Below are 21,046 nucleotides of genomic sequence, written 5' to 3' on the forward strand. Positions count from 1 at the left end.
AAGTGCATGTTCTAAATCGGGGATCACCGAAACTGCCGAACTGCCGTAGAATATCATATGTTGCTACAATAGCTACAGAGTATATGAAGTACTATAGATAGGAAAATGATATCAGCGCCGAGCGGAAGCTCCCCGGTGAGATTTTTAGGCCATTGTTTCGAGTCCGCCGGGTTGGCGATGATATTCGGCCTTGTGAATGGCTCTCGGTCGCCGACAGAACCGGGGGATTTTTGATTACCTATGTTCTCCAGCACGGTTGCGGTATTTTTTTGTCTTCAATTCTTTCAATTGTCAGGTCTGGAACCAATATCCACTGAGCTTCGAAACAATTCGGGTTCGGAATCTAGGGATTTTGATCATTGGCCCCTTGTCCAACCTCTGTGTAAGGCGTAAGGCTTCTATTAATAATTCAATTCCTATGCTCTGCTCTACTGCGTACATATTTTGAATATCTCCGAACTCGTCAGGATATTTCCCACCTGCAGTTCCCAACGTTGGGACAGGCTTGGAAGGGCTTGGCCATTTCCCGCGTGTACTCCGTAGAATGCGGACATTCATGCGTACGCGCACATTGGATATGTCAATTCTCAAATTACATGAGGCATATATGTACATTTTTATTTTGCTTTTTATTTTGTCTCCTTTCTACTGCAGATCACGATTTCCCTGTAATTACTTTTATAGAATGGAGAAATCGAGCAAAGTAAACATCGAAAGCCCGATCTGATTGGAGCTGCCATCGTTGATTGCATAAGAGGCGAATGGCCCGGCTAAATAGCTTTCCCCAGATCGCGTCCCTGAGGATCTAATTTTTTACATAACAGCTTTATTTATTTCTACTTTAAAGCTTCAGGTCTCTTGGTTTTTTATTTGAGAGATTCAAGAATGGCTCTAGGTTTTAATTTTCTTAAATAGCAAACATAGCTCAAACATTTATGTTGCACTGTACAAGTGATGTGTCGTCATGTGCCTAAAACAGGTTCCCAGGCCCCGACTTCTCACATATCATAGAACCTTTAGCTTCATCTTCAACCATCATCCCATACAGTCCAGGGCCTAGTCAATATGCCTTCCGAGACTGAACCGCTCCTGCCTCGCTATGAGGATGACACCTCCCGTCAGCGACGGCTCCATCAAAAGCTACATAGCTACCAGATGGTCCGCGCCATCTCCGAGGGATACATGCCCACAACCGAACAAACCATCGCCAACCTCCGTACTCTTCTTGCCTCCGATGTTCTCAACCTACGTAATCAGGATATCGGCAGCGTCGGTCGCCAGATAGTGCGGGATAGTCGACTGTGGATCCAGGTCTTCATCGAATTTCTGCAGCAGAAGAATGGCCAAGACCAGCTCCAGGAGTTTCTGTGGCGCCTGGCCCGTTCGCGCGTCGAGGTGGACACCGAGAGCGTTTCAAGACAGGCCGCCCACGTGAAGGCGCGGGCAGATACTAAAGCCGGTGGGTCGCGTTTCCCCTCTGCAACTGCCCACCTTCTCTGCTTGGCACATGCAAATCACAAGATGATCGTTCGCTAATCCCTGCGCGTAGCATATGACAGTTTCCGCACGGTCGGTGGTCTGCTTCTGACTAATGCCGATTTCCGTCTTTTCGTCGATGAAATCGTTACCGTCGGCCGCCAGATCTTCGCCGATACCACTGAATCCCTCGCCGAATCTTCCAAGAAAGTCGCGGAACAAGTTAAACCGACCGAGGAAGAAGAGCAGGCGCTACAGGGCGCTGGTACCGATGAGGGCCATGAGCTATCGAAGGCCGAGGTGAAGGGGGAAGTTGCACATGTCGCGGGTGTGGCCGGCGAAGGGATCGCTCAGACGAGCCACGATGCTGTGCAGAGCGCCAAGGAGCATCTCTCAGGCCGACAGAGGGACACATTGCTCTTCCGGTTGAAGCAGGCAGTTCAACGGCTTCGGGAGAGGACGGACTACTCTGACTCGGTGGCGACACTTGCTCAATTGGTAGCGCGCTATGCGAAGATCTACGCCGATGTAGCGGAGAATGCTGCCTCGGTTGCTCAAGAAGACATGGAAGTCAATGCTGACCTTAAGCGGGCGGTCGACAAAATCTGGGACCTCTTGCGGTCATTCGGTAGCGCAGAAGAGTGGGATCGGCTTCAGGAGAAGTTCCACAATGTCTTGCGCCATGCAAACAAAGATCCTGAGTTTGACGATCTGCTCGGAGAGGTCGGAACGTCGTTACAGGACATGCTCACCAACCCCGAGTTCTTCGACTCGGCACCCCAGAAGCTCGATGAACTCAAACAACACTCTGACAAAGTAGGCTCGGGGACGAGCCTACGAAAGGACATGGACGATTTCCTAGCACAGACCAAACTCACACTTAGAACTGTGCCGGAAGACCCAGCCGTCTGCAAGTTAATCAATGCCACTAAGAAGGTCTACCAGGGTGCTTGGGGTGCCTACAACGACAAGAAGGCCGACCTCCCAGCAGACTTGGTGAACGTCTTCCTCCCAGTACTCCTCCGAACAATCCAATACATCCCATTCCCCCGCCTGGAGATCTCTGCTCCAGAAATGGACCTTCTCCTCGAGAATCTAATCCTTGAACCCGGACACACAGTAAACTTCTCCTCCTTCCTCCCCTACCGCATGCATCTCCTCACACGCAATGACATCGACGTGGTAAAAACCCACTCGAAACGCACAGAAACACTCATGAAAACAGCCTTCACAGTCACCGTCCAAGGACTAAACATCAGCGCCGAAGACTTCGGCTACTGGTTCCGCACCCACACGGGCTTCTTCCACCTGAAGGACGAAGGCATAGCAAGCTTCTACCTAGACCGACGCGGCATCGACATCTCCCTAGACATCGAAGTCGGCCGCGGCAGCCTGGAGCAGATATTCTCTTTGCGCGGTGTCCGCGTCTGCATCCACAAGCTCGACTACACAGTCATGCGCAGCAAGTGGAGATTCCTCCTATGGCTGACCAAGCCATTCCTGAAACATCTCGTGCGGCGCGTACTGGAGAAGAAGATTGCAGAGGAGATTGTTGCAGCAACGTTCGCGCTGAATCGGGAGCTAGTCTTTGCACGAGAGCGGCTGCGTGCTGCACGCATCGCTAACCCGCAGGACCTGGCGACTTTTGTGCGGGCTGTCCTTGCGCGCCTTAAACCCGCTGACTCGGATGTAGAGACTAGGATTGGTCTTGAGCCGCTGGATCAGGGTGTCTTTAAGGGTGTTTATGCTCCCGGCAGTATTGTCAAGACCTGGCATGAGGAGGCCACACGCGCGCAGGAGGCTATTGAGGATGGAGATGAGACGCGTGGCCTTGGTCATACGTGGCATAATGATATCTTTAATGTTGCTGGACGAAGCTGATTGCATTATCTGATTTAGGAGTTTGGGGAGTTATTCTACTTAGCTAGCAGTGTATTCATGATTTTATGATGAATCTCAACATACCAGCGGATGTCAGCCTGTACTCGATGGCTTTCCTTTTCCGGTTTAATTCTCACCTCTTACTGTTTTTTTGAGAATGATATACTAGACTAAAAGCCATAATAAAGCCTAATAACGCTGTAGAGGTGGTATAACACATGGGATCCCTTTGGTAAAATCCCTAGCTCCCCTGTTATAATGGGGCGATGTTTGTCTTCATAAAAGCTATATAGACATAGCTGATGGCAGTAAATGCTCTCCTTTTTTTAAAAAAAAATCCCATGGCCACTCCTACACATAGGTGCTACGTGCAACTCTCAACTAGACCGGGATCTCTCACTAGTTTCACCTGCACTTTTCACTGCCTCGACCCCCGCACCCCGCAGAGCCTCAAACCCTTTCTAAGCTTATCCCATCTCCAAGGCTGCCAGACCTGATCCATTTAGAAATCAACATTATTCACTATATCCGAATGTCATGTCTGATCAAATAGAGGTATAGAACCAGAAAATCAATCCTCGACCTGATTATTATGAGCTCATCATATAGTAGGTCACAACACAGCAAGTGGAAGATGATTCCACCGTTCAGATCCGTGTTGGAGGCATTGAATATTCCATTGACATGACGAAGATTCCATATTTTTATTCATTTCTCAGGTTTCAACGGTCTTCCGGTCAAGATTCATCCCAGCTGCCCACGCACGACGAGATACCTTTTTTCAATGTGATCGACGAAGGAATCAAAAATGGCTTTCGCCAGTTCTTCCGTCTCATGCCCACCAAAATTAATGATTATCGTATTCTTTGCGAAACTCTCGAATTTCTCTGTGTCGATGTCCTATCCGGACGCGGCATCAATTCTATCATGGGAGACCTCAGGAGTGGCAAGCACTATTGGAATGAGCAAATATTCAAAACCTGGGCACGAGACTCGGCTTTTCGGCTTCTATACCTGTTTCTTCTAGGTGACTTTGGGTCTGATGTCAAGGATAGCAACAGGGCCTATAATGCAGCTCTATTCGTCGTCTCCCATTGCGGGATTTTCGAACGCAGAACGAGAAAGATGGTCCGGGAGGCGTATGAGGAGCGGTTTGATGTATCGGCTAAACAGCTACGTGAGCTTGATAAGTGGGCATTCCATCCTCCTGCCTCTGAATATTCAGAGGATGATTTGACTACCGAGTCGGAGGATCTGAGTTTTGAGTTTGATTATGATTATTACTCGGATCGGTCGTGAGCAGTTGCGTGCGGTGTTCTGGCTATTGCGTATACGTACCCGGCGTGTATAATCTACGTCAGAGAACCCATAGGTTTATGTATGCGGACCAGAATTGATGATATAAAGGACTCTGGTATTTCTGCTATGAAAAAAGTAATTTTTTTCAGGAACATAATCAATATAAATAGGACCTGGGTTCATTTCTCTTCCGGCATACATCTCGATATATATATATATATGGAATTGAACGATGCAACAGACGATGTAATCACACCAAGCAGCAACACATGATAAAAACCCCTCAATTACATTATCCGAGCGCAAATACTAATTGTACATCGAAATACACTCTTCAACTCTACATCACTCATTGTTTATTCCCAAATATATCGTGGTCATATTTTACACGTGACCCGGGCGAACATTGTTCCTTTTTTAGGCCACCTAATGTAGATCTAGCACAATGAAGCCGCGGAGCCAACACCTCTAATCTCTAATTCTTTACTCTCTGGCATAAAGCTCGACGGAGGAGAACACCTGCGTTACCAGAGATTAAATACTCTATGTCGAATAATTAAACATCACAACAAACTCACCAAGACCCTAGCTCGTCGAAGCTTCACCTATCTACCTCGGTCTACACAAACAAAAAGCTCCACATCCCCCCCCGAGCGCACGAGCAGCTGCTCGCGCAGCTCCCCACCGCCGAAATGCAATTATTACGACTCCTAGTCACGATAGCCGTGGTGCTATTCTCCGTCGTTGTAATCGCCGCCGAAGATTACTACAAGGTGCTTGGTCTCGCGAAGTCCGCATCGGAGAAGGACATCAAGCGCGCATACAGAACACTAAGCAAGAAATACCACCCTGACAAGAATCCGTGAGTGCAAATACTATTCTCTTACTTCTATTTATCCCTGATTTTCTTATTGTTTCGCACATGGTACACATTACACACAGCACAATTGCTAACCCACCTTTTTAGCGGCGATGATACGGCCCGCGAGAAATTCGTCGAGATCGCAGACGCCTACGACGTGCTCTCGACTAGTACACTGCGCAAAGTATACGACCAATACGGCCACGACGGGGTAGAGCAACACCGCAAAGGCGAAGCAGCCGGCGGCAGCCACGACCCATTCGATCTGTTCTCACGATTCTTCGGCGGGGGCGGACACTCCGGCCACGCGCCTGGACACCGCCGCGGACCGGACATGGAAGTGCGGGCGGCGCTTCCACTACGTGATTTCTACAATGGACGTGAAATCAACTTCCTCGTTGAGAAGCAGCAGATATGTGATTCGTGCGAGGGAACAGGATCTAAGGATCGACATGTTGTGACTTGTGACCGGTGCGGTGGACGTGGAATGGTTATTCAGAAACATATGCTTGCACCGGGGATGTTCCAGCAGGTGCAGATGCAGTGTGATACGTGTCATGGGCAAGGGAAGAAGATCAAGAATCCTTGTCCTGTTTGTGCAGGGAGTCGGGTTGTCAGGAATCAGGTTGAGACCAGTGCTACCATTGAGCCTGGGATGGGTAAGGGGACCAGGCTTGTGTTTGAGAACGAGGCCGATGAGAGCCCTGACTGGATTGCTGGGGATTTGATTGTTATTTTGGATGAGAAGGAGCCTGAGCTTGGGGAGTCTGAGGAGGAGAGGACGGATGGGACGTTCTTCCGGCGGAAGGGGAAGGATCTTTTCTGGAAGGAGACTCTTTCGCTGCGCGAGGCGTGGATGGGTGGCTGGAGTCGCAATGTTACGCATCTTGATGGACATGTTGTTCATCTTGGACGTGGACGTGGTGAGGTCGTGCAACCATTGGCTGTTGAGACTGTTGCCGGGGAGGGCATGCCACATTACTCCGAGGGTCATTTACATGATCACCATGATGAGAATGATGAGGCGGGAAATCTATTTGTTGAGTACACTGTTGTTCTGCCTGACCAAATGGAGAGCGGGATGGAGAAAGACTTCCATGCTCTTTGGGAGAAGTGGCGCAAGAAGATCGGAGTTGACTTGGCGAAGGATTCTGGGCGACCGGTTGCGCCTCCGCCGGCGGAGGATAAGGACGAGTTGTGATTACCTTTCCAAGCCTTGTTATTTTTGAATCCCCCTTTTTTTTTATGGCCATTGTATATTGATTGCATCTGTTGATTTGCGTGCATTTAAGGCTCTGGATTAGATCAGACCCCTTGGCTTGTATTGAAATATTGGATATAATATACAACAGATGGCTGCATCTTCCAAGGGGTCTTCCTCGATTAGAGTAGATATAGAATTGGAGTCCAATTGGCCCGACATGTACGGAGTATAGACGACCGAGATACTGCTCGTGCCGCCCTAATACGAGAAGCAAATTGACGATCTGTAGATCTGGAAGATCTGGGACTGAATTTTGTACCCGATGCCCAGATTCTGATTCTGCCCAACACTGTTTGGTCGCGATGCAGACCCCTCACATGATGGGTTTGTGGCGTAGGAGGCAAACAAAGAAAGACGGGGCGTATATCGCATAGATCTAGCGCGATGGTCTAACTGGAATAGGCTTAGAAGGTCAGGGGTTGGATGTTGTAGTTAGCGAATAAGCTTAGTTTACTTCCGACTACACACATCACTTCCTTGACCGGTATTTCAAGTTGCCCGTGTTCGATGTGTCTGATATCAATGTGCCGGGTGTTCGTTTGGAGGATCGGTTATGCTCTCTATGCGCAAACAAGTCTAGAAGCATCCACTTCGCGGGCACAAGCGCCAGTTGGATTATGTAGGGTTAAGGGGCTCTTCCGGTCCTAAGGGTTTGGTGTACTGTTTATGGTGTGGGCTTCATTTCATACCCTGTATATTGTTGTTTTGTTGATATCTTCAGGTATTTAGATAAAGACATACGGAAAGACAGATTGTTCACGGATACAATAGATCTCAGATCCCTTGAATAGTCCTCCCTAGGAATACCCTGGTCCTTAGAAACACCCCAAACGGCATGGGAATAAAGATTCGAACAACGCGTCAATTTGTCAAAGTTTCACGTGTCAAGTCAAAATTAAAATTGACAATTCTCCGCCAAGTGTATATTGTACGAAGTAAATAATCCCAAAAATTAGACATAAACCTGGGTTCAACCGATATCCTAAGCCCCAATATAGGCAAGGATATACATCGCTACTGCGCCACGGACCCGTCAAGGATCTACAAAGGTTTGTAGATTAGAATTAGACGATGAACAGTTCACGCCATTATATAGGGTTATTTTAGAAGATTTGCCGGCATGACATCGCGAACTATAGTTCTAGTCTCCACTCTGGTGCCTCCATATGCACTCCGTATGCCGGCTGTCGTATATTGTATGTATATGTGTATGTGTATGCACCATGCACTCTCAATCATTCTGGGAAACCCCAACTGAATGGAAATTCCAGCCAATGCATAACGTCCACGTTCAGACCGCGCCTAAATGCAGCCATAAGCAGACTTTAGGGACGGGTTGAGGGCACGCGGACCCGGAATCCAAGCGTGGGTTGTCCGGAGATGATAGTGACATGGTATATGTGAAAAATTGTGAAGGTCGGAAACGTATTTGTCAATTACGACTAAATTTTGATTGATGCAGTATCTACTAGGGTGTGTAGGGTGCATCGTGCATCAAAGAACGTTACGGGGATCGCTTTGATAGCGGCATTTGTGGAGTCCTTTTAGATCATGAAAGTATGTTCTCTGATGTTGGCTCTTTCCTTAATCGGCAATGCCCCCGGGACTGGGAGGATTCAAACGGATAGATCGGCCATTGCGGGCTGCGGTGTGGGATTTTAGGATTTTATTTTTGCTTTATCTGCAATAGTTTTTGATATTTTTAAGATTTTTCTAGTGTGTTTACTAGGGTGCTATACCTCTAAATTCAAAATTGGATTCATTTATATTGATTGACAAATAACTAGCTTTGAATAGGACTTCACTTATAATGGATTCTACATGGGTTATAAGCTATCTATTAACCTGGGGTCGATCTGCTGCAGTAAGGGAATATACAAGACTGTTGACCGTTCATTTTCCAACCTCGGAAGTTTCTAGGGCAAGCAGACGAATGGGACGCACTTTATTAGTATTAGGGTAACCAATCAGCGGACGATATAACATGTTAGCGCCAAAAAAAAATATCCAGGCCGAATTTGACAGCGATCGACAAACATTGGGGTGCAGGTAACGGCGATGCATCTCCCCGCAGGTCTCGGAATTAATGGCCTTGCATCCGAACTGGTAATTTGAGAATTTTGATGTAGCTATCTATCTACATCTAGATCTATATACACAGGTAGAAAGCCCATGATATCCGAAAATTCCTGTTTTTTTGATTTGACAACGGGTCCAGAGGTCCACTTCCGAGATCATTACATGAATACATCATAATTTTCAATACCTACAGGTAGTCCTTGTATAGGCCAATAATGCTTATAGATTGTATAGATTTGCCGTTCATTGTTGTGAATACATAGTACATACAGGAAAAACAACCCTGGAAGCCCTTGACATTCGAAATATACCAACGAGCTGTTATCCACTTTTTTTAATGAACGCAACCAAATTAGGAAGCTCGCGAAGATCAGTAGAAATGCTCGTGCCCACTGGCCAGACTGCCAACCTTGAACTTCCAACAGTGCTTTTGGCGCCTTCGTCCAGTTTCCCTTAGCCTCACATTAGTAGTATGGCTTCCTATCGAGGTTGATATATGAGGGGGGTGCGCAGTAGTGTTTGCTATCAAAAATCTTCATCTTGTCTCGATCCTCAATTGTCTTATATCCTCGCTCTATCCTCACTTTGTTCCATTCGTTGCCCACTCTTCAGACTGTCTTCTTGATATTTCCTCTTTGTGTCTCTTTCTTCGTCTATCTTTCCGATCTAGACCCAGATCTATTGGCATATCATCCCATCCCTTATTAGTATCAGAAAGATGGGTCCCCTCTCGCTGGAAACCGGCTCCAGCGGCGATGGAGTCATACCTTCTGATGCTCTGGAACCCATCGCTATCGTTGGCATAGCCACTCGCTTTCCGCAACAAGCATCGACCACCGAGAGTCTGTGGGAGCTTCTCCTGCAGGCTCGCTCGACATGGTCGTCGATACCCAAAGAACGGTTCAACTCAGATGCCTTCTATCATCCAGACCCCGAGCATGGTGGAACGGTAAGTTATGGTCCGAGCCATGACAGACCAACGTCGCCATGAAAGATCGTTGGTTAACTGATATCTATCTCTAGTTTCATGTCCAAGGAGGTCATTACCTCTCAGAAGACCCTGCCTACTTCGACGGCTCCTTCTTCAACATCACGAAGAATGAGCTTTTGACGTTGGATCCGCAGCAACGGCTGGTACTGGAAAATGTCTACCATGCCTTGGAAAATGCAGGAATCCCATTGACCAGTGCTGTTGGCTCCAACACATCGGTTTTTGTCAGTGGATTCAATCATGACTACCTGGGTATTCTGAATTCAGACCCAGAGATCGCTTTAAAATACAAGCCCACAGGTGTTACCAATGCCATTCTGTCCAACCGTGTCAGCTGGTTCTTTGACTTCAAAGGACCTAGTATGACCATTGACACGGCTTGTTCCAGCAGCTTGGTGGCGCTGCACCTTGCTGTACAGAGCTTACGTGCCAAGGAGACGAACATGGTACGTTATCTGTACTGATGTTGATATTCCCACGCTAATTTACTGATAACTTTCAAGGCTGTCGTCAGTGGTGTGAGCATTCTTGAAAATCCCGTGGAAACCATCGGCATGAGCCACCATGGCTTGTTGGGACCTCAGGGGCGGTCTTTCAGCTTCGATTCCCGCGCTGAAGGTTATGCACGAGGTGAAGGCGTGGGCACAGTTGTAGTGAAACCGTTGAGTGTGGCCATCAGAGATGGAGATACCATTCGTGCGGTTATCCGGGAGACCGGAGTCAACCAGGATGGCCGTACGCCAGGGATCACGGTTCCCAGCGCAGATGCCCAAGAAAGACTAATTCGAGAGGTCTATTGGAGAGCCGGCCTGGACCTCGAGGCTACAAGATTTGTTGAGGCTCATGGCACGGGAACAAGCACTGGTGATCCAATCGAAGCGGGTGCTCTCGCGAGAGCTTTTAAATGTCATCGAGAGACTCCGCTCTACGTCGGGGCGATCAAATCTTCCATTGGACATCTGGAAGGTGGCTCAGGCGTGGCGAGCATTATCAAATCTATCCTAACTCTTGAGTCTGGGATCATACCTGCAAATTTTGATATGAAGCAGACAAATCCCTCCATCCCCGCTGCGGACTTGGACATTGCGTTCCCAACCGAGGCTCTTCCATGGCCATCACCAGGGCTGCGAAGAGTGTCAGTCAATTCATTTGGAATTGGTGGCACTAATGCCCATTGCATTCTTGATGATGCTTACCACTATCTCAATGACCGCCGTCTTACAGGTGCCCACCGCACCACATCTACTGTTCCCACAATCCAGAAAATCAAGAGCCGACTCTTGGCCCTGTCCCGGTCGGAAACAGAATCAAATCATCTTGTGACGGACTCATTTGATGACAGCGATCACTCTGGGAATGGGAACACCTTTGTGGACACCCCCACAAGCGATTGCTTTTGTGAATCACCCACATTCATATCGTCAACATACACCAGCTTGGTCGAGAAACCAAAGATGTTCTTGCTCTCGGCTTTCGATGAAGATGGTGTCAAGCGGAACGCAGCTGAATTTTCAAAGTACTTGAACCGGAAATTGACGCAGTCGGTTCTCCATGATCATCTCCTTGACGATCTCTCCTTCACCCTGTCGAAGAAACGATCCCAGTTTCCCTGGGGGAGTTTTGTCATGGCATCCTCAGTCAAAGAACTCGCATGGAACCTGTCGGAATCAAATTTTGCCAAGCCAACTAGAACTGCCAGAGTGCCTGAGGTTGGATTTATTTTCACTGGCCAGGGTGCTCAATACCAGGCCATGGGCCGAGAGCTCATGGTCTATCCCGTTTTCCAAGAGTCTGTGGAGGAAGCATCGGACTATATCCGTCGGCTCGGTAGCCCGTGGTCACTACTTGGTAATAATTCACCTCTTTTGTTTGAATGTGCTCGACTAACGTATTACAGATGAACTCTTGACCGAAAGACAGTCACCCCGAGTCAACTTGCCCGAGATCGCTCATCCACTGTGCACAGTCTTGCAAATTGCGCTCGTGGATCTCTTGGCCAGTTGGGAGATCTTCCCAAAACATGTAACGGGCCATTCATCCGGCGAGATAGCTGCCGCTTACTGCTCTGGCAAACTGTCCCGGGAAGGTGCCTGGAAGGTTGCATACTACCGTGGATATGTATCCTCGAAACAGCTTTCTGCAAATGGAGCGATGATGGCCGTGGGTCTAGGTGCATCACAACTGCAGCCTTACCTAGAATCTGCCAGGAAGAACAACACCGGGGAGCTCATCATCGCCTGCCACAACAGTCCTAAGAACAACACTGTCTCTGGAGACGATGCTATGATTGACTGCCTCAAGACCCTTCTCGATGCCGATGATATCTTTGCTCGAAAGTTGAACGTCAAGAATGCTTATCACTCAGCCCACATGCATGCGATTGCCCAGGATTACTTTCGTCTGATGGGAACGCTTCCTCATGGAAGGCGGCTCGCAGCTCCACACCCAGTGCATATGTTTTCCACTGTTACAGGACAACTAGTCAAAGAGGAGCATCTGCCTGCTCAATACTGGGTGGATAATATGGTTTCTCCTGTTCTTTTCACAAGCGGGTTGGTTGCAATGACATCAAACCTGAGATCCAGCGATCGCTCCACTGATTCTACGGATTCGTTACGCCTTCTTGTGGAGATAGGGCCTCATTCAACCCTGCAGAGTGCCATCAAAGAGACACTGGCCTCGAAGAGCCCCAAGTTGGAATCCAAGTACCTAGCCGTTCTCAAACGGACAGATCATAGCCTCAACACTCTACTTACCACAGTCGGCTTCCTAGCATCAAGTGGATGTGAGCTGGATCTTCATGCTGTGAATCAATCTCCTCGCTCTAAGACAAGAAGGCAGCCCAGATTGTTGGTGGATCTGCCACCATACAGCTTCAAGCATACCGAGAAGAATCTATTTGAGAGTCGACTGAGCAAGAATCTTCGAACTCGAAAGTTCCCTCGTCATGACCTTTTTGGTGCACCAATTACGGATTGGAATCCTACAGCTCCCAGGTGGAGACATTTTGTTCGATTGAACGAAAACCCCTGGCTAAGGGATCATATGGTAAGTCCAATCTTATACGCTAGATAATTTCATTTATTAATATAGTTTAGGTCACTGGAAACTACGTCTATCCTGGCGTGGGTTATTTGATTATGGCAATTGAAGCATCGAGGCAGTTGGTCGGTGAGGCAAAGATCACTGGTTTCCAACTACGAAAAGTCAACATCCGACGAGCCTTGATTGTACCCGATACCAAAGAAGGAATTGAAGTCTCTTTGACAATGGCAACTGTCGAAGACTCGGCATCATCGCGAACGTGGCGGCGGTTCCAGATAACTTCATACAATGTATCGAGCGATGAGTGGACAGAACACTGCGCTGGCCACATCACTGTCGACCACGAAACAGCTTCTGATCCAGTGGACAATGGCCGAGAAGTAGAAGAAGAAAGCCGAGCACGGGAATCCGAATTTTCCCGCGCAAATGAGACATGCACCAAATCAATGACCTTTAAATCCACATACAACAACCTTCAAACATCCGGCCTCCATTTCGGTCCTTCATTCCGAAATCTTGCAGAAGTTCGCGCAAGTGGATGTGGGCTTGGTAAAGTTGTTGGGTCAGTGACGGTCCCAGACATTGCACAGTCTATGCCAAAACAGTATCTACATTCTCATCTCATCCATCCTGCCACAATGGATAGCATGATCCACTTGATGATCGCGGCTGTTCTCGACTATACCAGCAAGTCAACCCTGGATCAGATCAGATTGCCAACTTTTATACGCGATGTCTGGGTTTCGGCAGATCTGAATTCAGATCCGACCCACAAATTCACAGGACATGCAGCCGTGTCCATGGTGGGATCTGATAAATTCGAGGGTCAAATCCAGATGCTGGATGAGGGAACAAACACACACCGCATCTGTATGGACGGTATCGAGCTCACTCCACTGGAATCCGGTCTTGCTGAAAGTAGTGAGCGGAAACTATGCAGCGCGATTGAATACAAGCCCGACATCTATTTCCTCGACTCAAAATCCGCCTGTGCACTGAGTTCTCTTGCTGCTACCGATGACACCGAGGCTCTGTACTGGGTGAAGCGTCTTCAACTTGCAACGATGCTCTACGTCATGGATGCACTGAACGAGCTCAAGGACATTGATGCTACAAAACTCGATTTGCACATGCAAAGATTCTTTGACTGGATGGAGCATATGAAAGAGATGCTTGAGCGCAATGAAATAATCCATTTGCCCTACAGCGAATACCAGGAGGTTTCTCAGGATGAGGCTTTCAAGGAAGCCATTGGCAAGGAAATCGAGGCCCACAGCGCCGAAGGGGCCATAACAGCCCGAATGGGCCGCAATATTGCTCAGGTTGTGCGCCAGGAGACTGATCCGCTGGATCTCATGTTCGGACAAAATGCCGTGATGGAACAGGTGTACAAAGAAGGCCTCCACTTGTATAACCTGCCGCAGCATCTACAGAGCCACCTTTCTCTCCTCCGCCACCAGCATTCTGAGCTGAACATCCTCGAGATTGGCGGTGGCACTGGCAGCTTCACTGCCGAAGTCCTGGCCGTCCTTTCGCCAGACCCTGCGAAGAGCAAAGGAAACATTGCCAGCTACACATTCACGGACATCTCATCTGGTTTCTTCGAGAAAGCCAAGCAACGTTTCCACTCATGGTCTGATATCATGAACTTCCAATCTCTCAACATAGAACGGAGCCCCGTCGACCAGGGACTTCAGCTAGGGACGTATGACCTAGTATTCGCTGGCAATGTCATCCATGCCACTGCAAACCTGCTGAACGCGTTGCAGAACGTGCGGTCTCTGTTGAAGCCAGGTGGTCAGCTCATCATGCAGGAAGGTATCCGACAGGATTTCCTTTGGTATCCACTTGTTTTTGGTCAACTTGCCGGGTGGTGGCTGGGCGATGAGCCGTGTCGTCGGTGGTGTCCCTACATCCCGGCCGAGGAATGGAACCATCTACTACTGAAAGCAGGGTTCTCGGGCATTGATGTCGAGTATCCCAGTTCGAACGATCCTTTTTTGACATGGCAAAGTATTTTGGTTTCTTCTGCTGTCGAAACACCCAAGGAGAAGGCATCGAATACTGCGGTTATCTTGACTCTCGGAACAGTGAAAGCCAGACAGGTCATTGAGAACCTCAAAGGACTTCTACCGGATCTGGGGTATACGAGTGTTCTCGTTAAGGAGCCTACAGAAGTGGGCAACTCCATCCTGCCGGATGCACTGTGCATCTCATTAATTGACTTGGAGTCTCCTTACCTGTTCGATATGAACGAAGCGGAATACAACAGACTCAAGAAGATGCTCAGCGAGTGCCAAAACCTACTATGGGTGACCTGCAATCCCCTCACACAGCCACACGCAAGTATGAGCCTCGGTCTTCTCCGAACAGTGCGTTGGGAGCGGGACGCCGATGGCTCAAATATTGTCACCCTGACAGAGGGGGAGCCAGACGCCGCTTCCCCAGATAGTCTCGCTACGACTGTTGGCAAGATTGTCAACCGGCAATTCGTGGACAAGCCGGAGAATGATCGCCATGCCGAGTACATGCTGCAAAATGGTGTCATATACATTGGCCGTTTGAACGAGTGGGAGGCTGCAGATCAGTTCCTTGCTGTACAGTCCTCTCAGCAGGTTCCTCAGCTTCAACGCCTTGGTGATTATGATATCCCCATTGTGCTACAGGAGGCTGCCGTTAGTACCGGTGAATACCACTGGGTCATACAGCAGGATGAAGCGCATCAAGGCACCGAAGTCGAGGTTGAGATTCGGGCAATTGGCCTTTCTTCAGATGTTTCTGCCGGCCGTCTCGTGAATGAGATCGCTGGTGTTGTGACCAAGGTTGGGCCGGATGTTAAGGGCCTGGCACTGGGTGACAGAGTCGTCTACATCTCAGGCGACAAAAAGGGTGGTTGCATCCGGACACATGGGCGAGCCGATCAACTGCAGCTCGTCAGAATCCCCGATGAAGTCTCGTTCGAAGTCGCAGCCGGGTTGGCTTGGGCATATGCGACAGCAATCCAAGGACTTCGGGAGATAGCTCATCTGGCACCCGAAAACGCTATCTTGATCCATACCAGTGCAACGGATATCAGCCAAGCTGCCATTCAATATGCCCAGATGGTTGGGGCTCTTATCTACGCTACCGTGGCAACGGTTGAAGAACGTGATTTGCTGGTCTCTGACTATGGTATATCCCCAGACTTCATCTTCTCTAGGAGAGATCTGAGCTTCGTCAAGGGTATCATGCGATGCACGAACAATTATGGAGTTGACGTGGTCTTCAACACACTGAACGGCGAGGCACTCCGGGGTTCAATGGCATGTCTTTCTCCATTTGGGACATTTATTGATGTGTCAAATCCAGATCTACGAGCTGATACGACAGTCGAGCTGGCCTCTTTGCCTCGCAATGTGAGCGTCCACACAGTCGACATTCCTTCACTGGCTCAACATCGACCAAAAGGGGTCCGGCTTCTGCTCACAGAGGCACTGAAATTGTACTCCGAAGGCAAGATCGGTCAACTCCGAACAACAACCGTCATGGACTTTACCCAGATCAAAGAGGGGATTCAAGCCACGCAGAGCGGAGAAGTAGCAAAGGTCGTGATTGCACCTAATCCGTCCAACATGGTCCCTGTGGTCCCACCACCAATCTGGCCAAGTCACTTTGACTCATGTGCCTCGTATGTTCTTGCTGGGGGCTACGGTGGCTTGGGTCGCAGTTTAGCAAGATGGATGGCATCTCGCGGCGCAACCAGCTTGATTATCCTATCCCGTTCATCGGCTTCGAGCCCAGAAAAGATGGAATTGATTTCCGATCTCGACAAAATGGGATGCAAGGTCCACTCGCTGGTCTGCGATGTAGCCGATGTCTCTAGCCTTCAACAATTGTCCGGGAAGGCCATTTCCAATCTACCTGCCATCAAAGGATGCATTCAGGCATCAATGGTCCTACGAGTAAGTTCCCTCGCCTTATTTTACCAGATATACAACAACTAACATATTCCCAGGATGGCGCCTTTGCCGGACTCTCCTTCAATGACTGGCAAGCAGCCATAAGACCAAAAGTCCAAGGTTCCTGGAACCTGCACACAGTCCTCCCGGAGAACATGGACTTCTTTATCATGCTCTCCTCAGTTGCAGGCATCTTCGGTAATCGCGGACAATCAAACTACGCCGCAGGTAATACCTTCCAAGACGCGCTCGCTGCCTACCGTGTCTCGAAAGGCATGAAGGCAGCCAGCATCAACCTAGGCAGTGTATCTAATGTCGGGTGGGTTGCCGAAAATCGAAGCTCGATGCGCACGCATACAGCGACATTATTCGAGCTTCTCCGCGAAGAAGAGGTCCACGCAACAGTTGACTTCCTCATCCGTGGCCAGAAAGACGGCGGTAATGCATCGGCGCGCTCACAGCTCGTCCTCGGTCTACCGACCGCGGAGATGTGTCGCCAGAACGGTGTGCCGCTTCCTACGTACCTGAATTACTCGATGTTCACGCACTTCCGCAACATGGGAACTGCGAAGAGCAGTGGGGTCTCGCAGCAGAAGACTGTTAGCACTGCTGCACTTTTGTCGGCAACTTCAGGCGCCGAGGGTGCTGTTTCTGTTGTGTCGGATGGGATCGTTGAGAGACTCGCTTCCCTGCTTGCTATTCCCTGCTCGGAACTTGATGCTCAGCGCTTCGGCTTTGGGAGTATTGACTCGCTTGTTGCTATGGAGTTCCGCGCGTGGATTGTTAAGGAGCTTAAGGCCGAAGTTTCGTTGCTTGATATTATGGGAGCGGAGAATATTAGGGCTTTGAGTGAGAAGATTGTTGGTAGGAGTCGGTTGATTGGAGGACCTGGTTCTTAATCTTCTTGATCTTTTGGCTCTTTTCTTTTTGCGGGTTTTCTGGGATTTGCGTTTGATATTGGTTTGCGTTGGGCTCTCATCATTTATTGGTCTCACGTCTGACGACCCGTTATGAGATATGATTATGCCGAGTCTTTTTTTCATAGGCTCTTTGTTTTTTAATGCGCATGAGGCTAGATTAGTTGATGAACAGATTGCATCCGAAAAGATTTAAGATTCGGTAATTGAGATACTTCAAATTTATTCATCCAAGTCATTCTTTGAGAATAGAAGAAACTTCCATTCCGACAAATTAAAAGTAGCAAAATGGTATGCTTGCATTATAAGATAGCTCATCCAAATCCTTGACCTTCCATTCATTATTCATAATATTCATCAACGTCTACCGTGCAGGCCCAGAGGGGAAATAGCCCCGTAAGCTCTGACTAGAAATTCCACAAACCGCCAACTTAGGTTCAGCCCCCGACCGCTCGTGGTGCCACGCACGCTCGCGTAGGGCCAAGTAAACCGAGCGAAATGGTTGGAGATCGCCAGGCATCCGAGCGGGCGGTTTACGAGGGTCGAAGCCCAGTTGCTGGAGTTGCGACTCACACCAATGCAGGGTGTCTGGTGGTAGATATTGTTCTGTGTCGTAGTCGACGTGATTTTGTTGCAAGACCTGCAGCGTCGGGATGTCGGCTGGGAGGCCAAAGTTCTCTACGCCCTTGGGTGGGTGGTGGTAGTTCATATAGGGTTTTCCGGGGGTGCGCTCTGGGTGGTCTGTTTGTTTGCGGATGTTGTGCATGTTCCAAGTTTGGACGTATGATTTGATGTGGGAACGGAGGGTGGGCATGTAGATTGCAAAGAGGGCGACTTGTTCGGGGATTACTGTTGATGAGAAGAGGCCTTCGTTGTGAAGTCCGCGAAAATAATTCTGGTTGAGATTAGTAGTCTGCGATCAGATGTAGGACGGAGGAACCCTTGGAAGTTGAAAGTTGACTAACATGGTATAGTGTTACTACTGATTTCGCAAGCTGGGCCCACCAAGATTCAATTCGGTGGGTGTCTGCAGCTCGTCCAGGTGCACAGCACTGCTCGCGCTGGACATCTGGCTCAGTGGCGCGACGGAGTGCAAAGTGAGCATCAGCTAGTAGAGGAACCTCGGACTCAAGGTCAGATCGAAGAGTGCGTGGTTGGCGGTTTTTAGAAGCAACAGTCTCCAGATGGTTTTTGAGAACGCCCACAGCCGTATGCGCATCCACGCCAACGTGTATCCAGAGAACATATCGAGAATATGCATCAAGCTCAGCATGAATGCGGAACCCGAAATTGGCTAGCTTTGAGTATCCATTCACGTGCCAAGTCAGGTTAGGCCCGGCTAGAATCTTTGGCGGGGGAGGACGTCGGGGCACATCGCTCGTGCGGCGTTCTACTGTATCTGGGCGCAGCATGCGGTAGACACTGTAGAGCCGATCGCGGGCAAAGACGTGCCCCTTGCTTCGGAAGTGATTGTGCAGTAGTTCCTTTCCATATCCCTCAATGGTTCCCTTGTCCATTTCCTCGGTCAGAGCGTCGAGGATCTCCTGGACCTGTGCTTGTTGTTGTGTGGGCGAGTCAAGACGGAGGCGAATGCCGAGCTGGTGACGGAGTCTGCGGAGCGTACGGTGGGAGACATCGTAGCCCTCGTCGTGTAGAACGGTGACGATCTCTTGGTCGGTCAGACCCACGTCGAAGAAAAGGTTTTTTATGCGAGCGTGCAGCGCTTCATTGGAGGAATTGTTTTCCATCTTTTTCTTGACTCCCCATAGCTGTAGGCGTTTGGTCAGAGTACGCGACGAGATCTGAATATCATGTTGCCGCTTCAGGTGCTTGCAAATGTCGTCACTCTTCATTTTCTTTTCATACAAGCCGATAATTTCGGCCTTGTATGGCTCGAGGTCCACCCGAGGGCGCCCTGACATCTTACTTGGCGTATTAGCTGTATTCTCCATGTTGCGAATTCAAACCAGCCAATGTTGATATGAACTAGCCGTGGGGAGATGTTAGCGGCTGGGGAAAGGCGGGCGGTGTGTCGAGATGTACCGCAGAAATCGACCGCCTTGATTTTTTTGTTATCGCAGCGACTCATCTCAAGAAACGTCCTCGCTCTGCTCAGTTACTCTCGATCGTTTTTCGGTTTAATCTCACCTAGCCGAAACAACCGCCACAATGGTCCGTGAACTCAAGCACCACGAGAAGAAGTACGTCCGCATCTATAATTCCGCCCGCAGAAATCTCAACCCGATCTTATCCAACGTCCTCAAAGCTTCAAAATACCACAAAAGATCAATTGCTAACACCAAACCCTCTGCAGGCTTCTCCGGAAGGTCGACTTCCACAATTACAAGTCGGACGGCAACCACCGCGAACATGAAATCCGCCAACGATACCTCCTCCAAGATCCAATGGACTACCGCAAATACAATGCGCTCTGTGGTTCTCTGCGCCAGCTCGCACACAAGCTCTCCCAGCTGGACCCCGATGCGGACCCGCTGCGCAAGAAGCTCGAATCCGAGCTGCTGGAGAAGCTGTGGCGCATGGGAATCCTGAAGCAGTCCCGCGAGCAGGGCGCCGGTCTGTCCAGGGTCGAGCGCGAGGTTACAGTTTCTGCACTGTGCCGTCGCCGGTTGGCTGTATTCATGGTGCGCTCTGGCATGGTTGAGACTATTAAAGCTGTAAGTTGCGACTTGGTTTGGGGTGGATGTATGCAATGGAATGCTGACTTTTATGCTAGGCCACCACTTTCATTGAGCAGGGCCATGTCCGTGTTGGTACAGAGGTCGTCAATGATCCTGCTTTCTTGGTTACTCGCAACATGGAGGACTTCGTCACCTGGGTTGATTCCAGTAAGATCAAGCGCAACATCTTGCGTTACCGTGAGAAGCTGGATGACTTTGATCTTCTGTGATCAAGTCCGTTAAAAAAAAAGCATTTTGGGTTTTTGTTCTGATATACCCGGCGCTTGTGCATTGTGGCCTGTTTTGGTTTGGCGTATTGATGTTTCATGAAATGATATCTCATTGTCCAAGATTCTCTGGATAACTCAATATGGATATGAATACCACCTATGTTCTCCATAAACTTAGAGAATAGAGCACCCGCTGTGCACTTTTAAACTTTTGACCCTGTCTACCGAAGCTCATCTCAGCTTCTAAGGGCGGGACTTGTTCGCCTGACATTGAAGGGTATGGCTCCACACCGCTTTCACAGGGTTGCCCTATGCTATTCATATTCCAAAATTGGTCTTTCTGCTCTCGCTTTTGCTATTGACTATACTATCCACGTGTATGAATG

The 21,046-nt window shown here is 49.1% G+C and overlaps 6 protein-coding genes across 6 annotated transcripts; 5 read left to right on the top strand and 1 right to left on the bottom strand.

The window, feature by feature from the left end:
* Nucleotides 1–1,065: 1,065 nt before the first annotated feature.
* N7447_006843 (uncharacterized protein) lies at nucleotides 1,066–3,357 on the top strand (the record flags this gene model as incomplete). Its single annotated transcript, XM_057231105.1, has 2 exons — nucleotides 1,066–1,459; nucleotides 1,550–3,357. The coding sequence occupies 2 exons, from the start codon at nucleotides 1,066–1,068 to the stop codon at nucleotides 3,355–3,357; spliced, it is 2,202 nt and encodes a 733-aa protein (XP_057086195.1).
* A 927-nt stretch (nucleotides 3,358–4,284) lies between these two features.
* On the top strand, nucleotides 4,285–4,656 carry N7447_006844 (uncharacterized protein; the record flags this gene model as incomplete). The annotated part of the gene is made up of 1 exon (XM_057231106.1): nucleotides 4,285–4,656. The coding sequence occupies one exon, from the start codon at nucleotides 4,285–4,287 to the stop codon at nucleotides 4,654–4,656; it is 372 nt and encodes a 123-aa protein (XP_057086196.1).
* A 692-nt stretch (nucleotides 4,657–5,348) lies between these two features.
* On the top strand, nucleotides 5,349–6,719 carry N7447_006845 (uncharacterized protein; the record flags this gene model as incomplete). Its single annotated transcript, XM_057231107.1, has 2 exons — nucleotides 5,349–5,518; nucleotides 5,624–6,719. The coding sequence occupies 2 exons, from the start codon at nucleotides 5,349–5,351 to the stop codon at nucleotides 6,717–6,719; spliced, it is 1,266 nt and encodes a 421-aa protein (XP_057086197.1).
* Nucleotides 6,720–9,579: 2,860 nt separating this feature from the next.
* Nucleotides 9,580–17,734, top strand: N7447_006846 (Acyl transferase/acyl hydrolase/lysophospholipase; the record flags this gene model as incomplete). The annotated part of the gene is made up of 6 exons (XM_057231108.1): nucleotides 9,580–9,810; nucleotides 9,885–10,298; nucleotides 10,356–11,700; nucleotides 11,750–12,900; nucleotides 12,951–16,838; nucleotides 16,892–17,734. The coding sequence occupies 6 exons, from the start codon at nucleotides 9,580–9,582 to the stop codon at nucleotides 17,732–17,734; spliced, it is 7,872 nt and encodes a 2,623-aa protein (XP_057086198.1).
* A 382-nt stretch (nucleotides 17,735–18,116) lies between these two features.
* On the bottom strand, nucleotides 18,117–19,704 carry N7447_006847 (uncharacterized protein; the record flags this gene model as incomplete). The annotated part of the gene is made up of 2 exons (XM_057231109.1): nucleotides 18,117–18,647; nucleotides 18,718–19,704. 2 exons carry the CDS (start codon nucleotides 19,702–19,704, stop codon nucleotides 18,117–18,119), a joined length of 1,518 nt encoding a protein of 505 aa, XP_057086199.1.
* Nucleotides 19,705–19,903: 199 nt separating this feature from the next.
* Nucleotides 19,904–20,777, top strand: N7447_006848 (snoRNA-binding rRNA-processing protein IMP3). Its single transcript, XM_057231110.1, has 3 exons — nucleotides 19,904–19,953; nucleotides 20,067–20,427; nucleotides 20,487–20,777. The coding sequence occupies exons 1-3, from the start codon at nucleotides 19,922–19,924 to the stop codon at nucleotides 20,658–20,660; spliced, it is 567 nt and encodes a 188-aa protein (XP_057086200.1). The 5' UTR covers nucleotides 19,904–19,921; the 3' UTR covers nucleotides 20,661–20,777.
* Nucleotides 20,778–21,046: the final 269 nt, after the last annotated feature.

Source organism: Penicillium robsamsonii (assembly GCF_028829455.1).
Source record: "Penicillium robsamsonii strain IBT 29466 chromosome Unknown utg000003l_segment0_segment0, whole genome shotgun sequence".
Taxonomy (NCBI): domain Eukaryota; kingdom Fungi; phylum Ascomycota; class Eurotiomycetes; order Eurotiales; family Aspergillaceae; genus Penicillium; species Penicillium robsamsonii.

Bases quoted from the DNA above. Each gene is read 5' to 3' on its own strand.
- N7447_006848 (XM_057231110.1), top strand. From the start codon at position 19,922: ATGGTCCGTGAACTCAAGCACCACGAGAAGAA. The intron at 19,954-20,066 runs GTACGTCCGCAT...AACCCTCTGCAG, and splicing joins CTCAAGCACCACGAGAAGAA to GCTTCTCCGGAAGGTCGACT. The intron at 20,428-20,486 runs GTAAGTTGCGAC...CTTTTATGCTAG, and splicing joins TGGTTGAGACTATTAAAGCT to GCCACCACTTTCATTGAGCA.